The sequence below is a fragment of the Amaranthus tricolor genome, chromosome 1 (assembly GCF_026212465.1).
Source record: "Amaranthus tricolor cultivar Red isolate AtriRed21 chromosome 1, ASM2621246v1, whole genome shotgun sequence".
NCBI lineage: Eukaryota > Viridiplantae > Streptophyta > Magnoliopsida > Caryophyllales > Amaranthaceae > Amaranthus > Amaranthus tricolor.
In genome coordinates, this window is record NC_080047.1 from 33,793,705 (window position 1) to 33,800,301 (window position 6,597).

General features: G+C 33.5%; 1 protein-coding gene across 2 annotated transcripts; it reads right to left on the bottom strand.

The window, feature by feature from the left end:
• Positions 1 to 780: 780 nt before the first annotated feature.
• On the bottom strand, positions 781 to 5,285 carry LOC130809430 (cryptochrome-1). 2 transcript variants are annotated; one of them, XM_057675225.1, is made up of 5 exons: positions 5,102 to 5,285; positions 4,175 to 4,603; positions 2,998 to 3,219; positions 2,178 to 2,884; positions 781 to 1,683 (listed from the first exon to the last, which is right to left on the bottom strand). In XM_057675225.1, exons 2-5 carry the CDS (start codon positions 4,485 to 4,487, stop codon positions 982 to 984), a joined length of 1,944 nt encoding a protein of 647 aa, XP_057531208.1. In that variant the 5' UTR covers positions 4,488 to 4,603; positions 5,102 to 5,285; the 3' UTR covers positions 781 to 981. The 2 variants fall into 2 exon arrangements, with proteins under 2 accessions (XP_057531208.1, XP_057531201.1); XM_057675218.1 differs by having other exon boundaries at positions 4,971 to 5,285.
• Positions 5,286 to 6,597: the final 1,312 nt, after the last annotated feature.

Sequence of the window (6,597 nt, forward strand, 5' to 3'; positions counted from 1 at the left end):
TAACCACTTTAACAATCTAAGTCATCACTTTAATGTTATACGTCATCACTTTTAGGCTATAAGTAATCAATTACATCTTTAATAAAATATAATATGTTTTTGTTCTTGATTTTGTTGATCAATTACACCAAATAATAGTGTGAGTATAGTGCAGTTATCAAGTCAAGGAGATTAAACTGTACAATGGAGGTTAGTTATTAATGGTTGCAAGATCACAACAACAGTGCAGTTATCCCTGTACAATTGATAATTTTTTTTTTTTTGAAAAAAAAAAATCAAACAGTTATCATGTGTATTATAACATAAATAAAGTAATTAATTTTTTTTTGAAGAAAAATAGTTTGGGCTTGTTGTCCCATACAAGACTTCCTGTATAATAAAAACTATCTTGTCTATTTTTAAGATATTCAATATCCTAAGTTCCTATGAATCACAATAGTCACTGCATCAAACAAATTCTTTCTTGAGTCAGATAGCAGGAATGCCTGTGTGTTTAATCATTAAACAAAAGCAGAAATTCCAAAGGTCGCACAAAAACTAGTATGAAGTATTTATACAAAACCATTTTCATTACAGGGCATCAAATTGTTGTTCCATCGATTTAATTTGTTAATTTGTTGGCCCAGACAACACATAAACACTGACAACACTGGAAATACAAAGGAATTCAACGTGTTAATTGACGAGACATCAAGCTGATCATGTATTCAAATCAACATATGTTCTGTAGAAATGAAACAACATAACTCGCGATCCTGACTCGAACTTTGTTCTGTGTCGTTTTGCTTTTCTTACGGCTACTTTAAATCAGCAAATTTGAATCTCAACAAGTGTAAAATATACAGAAAACCAACCTGCTTTTGAGTTGAGTATATCATCTATCTCCCGAATCCTGAGAGCAAGTCGTTCTCTAAACTTTAGACCCCAATGGTTTCTCTTGAACATTTTAAGATTAATTCAGAAACCTTCCTGAGTTTGAATCTACTCCTCATCAATATGTTCTTTCGAGGATTGATTTACATCAGAAGATTCGCCACATAAAAAATCCTTGCTTTTTGATGATACAGAACAAGCATGTGGGACACGGAATGAAAAACTGCTTGTTGCCTGTTTCTTAGCTGATGAAGAATCGGCTGTTGAACACAAGTCTTCTTCATGAACACTAAATGCTTCATTATTTTCATTGAAAGCATGTACACAAGCTTCACGACCTTGATCTTCTTCAAAAACTCGAGGCCTCTTCGCATTTGGCAAAAGATTATCGTTCAAATTTTGCATCGAGGGAACCTGTTGATCATGGGATGACCCTGAAATGCAATTAGGTTTTGGATTCAAGCCAATGTTTGCGATAGATGATTTCCTATTTTCAGAGTTATCGAGCCGTGTAGTGTCCATTTTCCCCTCATTTTCAGAGTTGTCGACTACAACTTCACTAGTCCCATTTGTTTCTTCAGCTCCAGCGTTTCCTTGCATCAAACATATAGCATCGTTCAGATGTTCTCTAGCCATCTCAAGATCTATGATTGGTTTTGGATAATTGAATCCAAGCTCTACTCCTGCAGCTTTAAGAACTGAAATCGGTGCATCCCAGGGATGATGAATCCACTCGGTTGGCATTCTTGCAAGTTCTGGTAGCCACTGTCGGATGTATTCCCCCTCTGGGTCATATTTAGAACCTTGAAGCTAGTAGAAACATCAAGGATGATAATGTTAAAAGAAAATGGTTAGTCTGGAATTATTGTGAGACAAAGAATGATAGTCAAATCACAATGATGACAACAAAAAGACGACACAGATTCTTGTATGAGACGGTATCATCGTAAGACATGCTTCATACTTGGGTTAAATAGATCAATAATAGAAATTTTTAGCATAATGGACCTTTTGTATAAGCTCGTCTCATGGTGAGACAGTCTCATACAAGAAGGGCTGAAAAAAAGATATGGTTGTTTCTGATTCAAGGTCAGTTACAGTTACCGAATCAGAGCCTAGTAGACTTGACGGATATGCAAATTTATTAGTTTACATGTTGACATGACCAGGTTGGAGTAGTGTGATCGCAATCGACAATAAATGATGACACAGCCAAACCAAAGAAGCTAATGAAACAGAGAATTTACAAGAAATAAGAAACCTTCAAAAGGTCAGATGATATCAAGATGAAACAGCGAATGTACCTCTGGGTCATCTAGACGGTGAAGATCATGACCATCTGGCAAGCTTCCAGAAATATATTGCCAACCTAGTATATCACATTCCAAATCTGCATCTAGAAGTGTATCCCAAAAGTATTTCATTCCCCATCGCCAAGGAAGCAGCAAAACCTTCACACAAAAACTTGAAACTATTACTCTCATTCTATTGTGAGTCCACCCAGTTGCCCAAAGCTCTCTCATTCCTGCGTCAACAAGTGGATAACCAGTTCGCCCTTGTCGCCAAGCCTTGAAAAGTGCTTGGTCCGAATTCCAAGGGAAGTACTTTAAATTGTTTAGTAAGGATCTTTCATGGGTGAATGGAAAGTTAAAGCAAAGGTATCGAGAATATTCTCTAAATCCAATCGCCCTCAAGAACTTATTTACACTTTCCAAACCACACATATTCCCTTCATTTGCCCATACCATCTGCTTCATTTGCACACAATGAAAAACTTTTCTCACGCTCAATTCCCCGAAATGAAGATAAGGGGATAATAGTGATGTTGAATTGCCTGCAACCTTTACCCTATTTTTGGAATAGTCGAGCAGATGTTGCTCGACAAACTCCGTAAGAGCCTTATTAGCATTCATCCAGCCTGGGGACCAAGCTCTTCCTAGCAACGCATTGCTTGATTTTTCTGATACATCCTCAAGACCCAATTCCTCAATTGAAAATTTCTTGATAGAACCTGTCAAAAAATCACAACAGTTTTTTTAGAAATGATAATCATACTAGAAGCTATTCTTATATATATCAAAAGTGAAAAATAAAAGAAATTTCATAGGTAATAATAATATGCACCTGTTGCTGGAAAAAGGCGCCAAGGGGTAGGTAGTGAAGCGGGATCGAGTTGCATGCTCAAGCACTTCTCCCAGAAAGGAGCAAAAGTTGTAAAAGCATGTCCCTTCTCATCATAAACCTCCCACGGTTCATACAACAAATCTCCATTGTAGCTATGGACAGCAATGTCGAGCTCACCAAGTTTTTGTTTGACATTATGATCCCGAACAAGTGAAACAGGATCTGCATATTATTTGCAATTTTATGAATTAAATGTTAGAAATACTTCACATATGAAGAAGATCCCGCATAAAAAAAAATAAAAAAAAAGTGGGTTATAGACTTGCATATAATACTTGGTGGGTGATCCTCCTAATACTATATGGTTTTGAGAAAGAGTGAACCTCTTCAAGTGTGTATGCAAGTTAACACTAATTACCCGTGGGTTTGTAGACTCAAGCCCACGGGGTGATTATGTGACGGCCTAACATTAAAGTGCAATCCAATAGTACAAAATATGAAGCATCAATTGATGAAGGGATCAGTTTACGAGAAGAGCAAATTATAAATTTGATCAAACCAATATGCAATAATATACAAATACTTTATGAATAATTTAATTGACGCAAATCACTGATCCCTATACAATGGAAGAAGAATTAATGAGTACATTTTCTGCCTTTCTGTACCATAATATTACAGATTAAAACAGAAAAGATAAATTCACAAAGAATCAAACTGATTAAAAATCTAAACTTCACTCATACATGATTTTTATACTGTAAACAGTTCCAACTGTTGAAAATATCTCCCAAATCACTAAAATAGTCGATGAACCTCATCAAGTATGTACGCAAGTCAATCCTTATTACTTGTGGGTTTGTGGGGTACTGAGCCCACAAGTGCCTTGTGAGTGTGTCCACAAGAGTGAGCCTATGGGATAATTGTGCGAAGAATTGTCACGGCCTAACACTAACCATTTAGAAATCACAATATCATTATCTAAACACCCATTTAATAGTGCTAGGACAATCACTTATACTGTTTTTTTGCTTGCCATCTATGATCAAGATTCAGTTCTTTGTTAATCCACCGACAAATAATTTTAGCAATATTATGCATATAATAGTAGCAAAAACAAGTACCAAATACATAGGAAAAACAAAGAGTCAAGCCAGGATTAGGTATCAAAACTCACCATAGAGACGATTAAACACCACTTTGGTGGCTCCAGTGGCATTTATGCATTCCAAAATAGCATCAATAGTACTCTCTGCTTTGATCAATACGAGTTCGACTCCAAGTGACCTGAATGACTGATCTAAATGGATCAAGGATTCCTTCAACCACCACCTCGAAACTCGGCCAGGGAAGAATTGGCCTTCTTCCTTTGGACACCAAATGAACACAGGCAATACACTACCATCCCTGGCTGCAGCAGCTAAAGCAGGATTGTCTTCTATCCTTAAATCCCTCCTAAACCAAACTATTGTCTTAGAGTTTCTTCCCATATCTAATACAATTCAAGGATTTTGATGCAAATTTTTATAAAGATCAGTAGGTTACTCCAAATAGTCTCTTCGAATTAATCACCCAGCTGATTATTTAGAAGACAGCTCAAGTAACCCTAAATATGATGAAATCATACAATTAAAAAAGGATAAAAATAATTAGCTAACAAATTAGTATGCAACTCAAATCTATTAAATTTGACCTAAACCACAGAACCCATGTCAATATCTTGATCAAAACCAAATCTTTTGAAGTTTTTCATCCTTCACTTAAATGTCATGATTCAAAAACAAACCCATTAACTAAATTTATCAACTTAATCAAAATCCATCAAATTCTAAAAATTTATCAAAACATATAACTTGAGCAATCAACAATTAAGCAAACCCAAAAATTCAAAAAAAAAAGGAAATACTTCTAAAACCCCAAAAGCAAAAATCACAACATTCAACAAAATCATAATTTAAATATAAAAAACAAACCTTTCAATGATCAAGTGGAACAAATAGCAGTCAAAAAAGAGTAAGCAGTGAAAGATAAGAGCGCATCCAAAGAAAGGAAATGCAGGATCTATATGAATGAGTAAATGACAAAAGTGAGTAGAAAGTCATACCCAAATGGAAAATATTCATCAGTATTTTATTAAATAATGAATGATGTTGAGAAGGGACCGTAATTGTCTTGCATGTGAGCTTATTTTACTACTCGTATCTAGAATAGGATTGTTAAATAAAGTACTTATTTTATTTACATTATCTTATCCTGTGACTCACTCACCACTTGCACTGTTGTTTTGTCCATGAAGTTATGAACAATGAATGCCATTCACGTTCAAGATTTGGATATAGTCGTATCTAAATACACGGAACACTTTTGTATGGTATGGCCCTGCAGAAAGAATTTTTACATACATTGCCAAATGACCAAATTGAATGTCCTATTCACCTATGCAAACGAATGTCACGTCTTGTATATTTTGGCTTGCTTACAATTTTATAGATGGTGAATCTTCAGTGGCGGACCTAACTAAGGTAATGGGATTGCATATATACCCCATTAAAAAAATTAAGAAAGTAGTACTTAGATCCTAGAACCATCCATGACCTATTGTCAAATATAGATAATTAATCTCACTTTCATACCATTAGGCTACAACATTAACAATTGTTTTTATAACTTTAACATAATTAATACTACTTTAAAAGAGCAATTACAATTAATGACTATTAAAGGAAAGAAATAAATGACTATTAGTTTCCTTAATTGCCCCATTTTTGACTCTTCTTCCTCTCATTCTCTGTTTCAGAATTCTCAAATATCATTGTGCCTGCCTTGTCACTTGCTTGTGGCCTGCCCACAGCTACTACCGCCGACAGACCACAACCCCACAATCCAATCTCCCATACTTATAGTAGATAAAATTATTGAAATTTGAATTACAATTTAGAATTAATTAAGTGTTATATATTGAATTTGAGTATGATTTAATTTGGGTTTAATTTTAATTTGCTTTAAATTATGACAAAATCAATTTAATTTGGGTATTATTTGTTAATAAAATAGAATTTTTAATTTGCTTTAAAATATGATAATTTTAATTTTATATGCTTTAAATTATGATAATTCAATTTATAATTAGAATTTGTATTGTATTTGTGTATGATTTCATTCATTGTTATTCATGAATAAATTTAAAATTATCATTTTAATTAACTTATAAAGTATCAATTTTATGTTGAGTATTTTTTATTTATGTTGTAGTCTTTCAAATTATGTTTTACTTGTTAATAGAAAACAAAAGGCTTTTATTAAGCTGAAAACTCTTATTTTAAATCCTAGATCACCACTGTAAATACTAATACTTTCTTGGAGAATATTTTGGTGGCTAAATTTTTTAATGGTTAAGACATTGTCTAGTTTTAAAAAATAATTAATTAGTAAAAATCCTTTTATTGGTCATTCACAATTAGTAAATATCAGTAAAATTATTTATAAATTAGTTTTAACTAATATTACCTCTTATTCATTCTATTAATGTCATTTAGTATTTCACACTTGCTAAGCCAACATGTTAACTTTTTATATCTCTAATTGTTCTTAATTAAAAAT

What these genes read in the sequence shown, in the direction of transcription:
- LOC130809430 (XM_057675225.1), bottom strand. Translation starts at nt 4,487, where the DNA reads ATGGGAAGAAACTCTAAGACAATAGTTTGGTTTAGGAGGGATTTAAGG. An exon ending in GCGCCTTTTTCCAGCAACAG is followed by an intron (nt 2,885 to 2,997) that starts GTGCATATTATT and finishes ATTTTTTGACAG; the next exon opens with GTTCTATCAAGAAATTTTCA. An exon ending in ACCGTCTAGATGACCCAGAG is followed by an intron (nt 1,684 to 2,177) that starts GTACATTCGCTG and finishes TGTTTCTACTAG; the next exon opens with CTTCAAGGTTCTAAATATGA.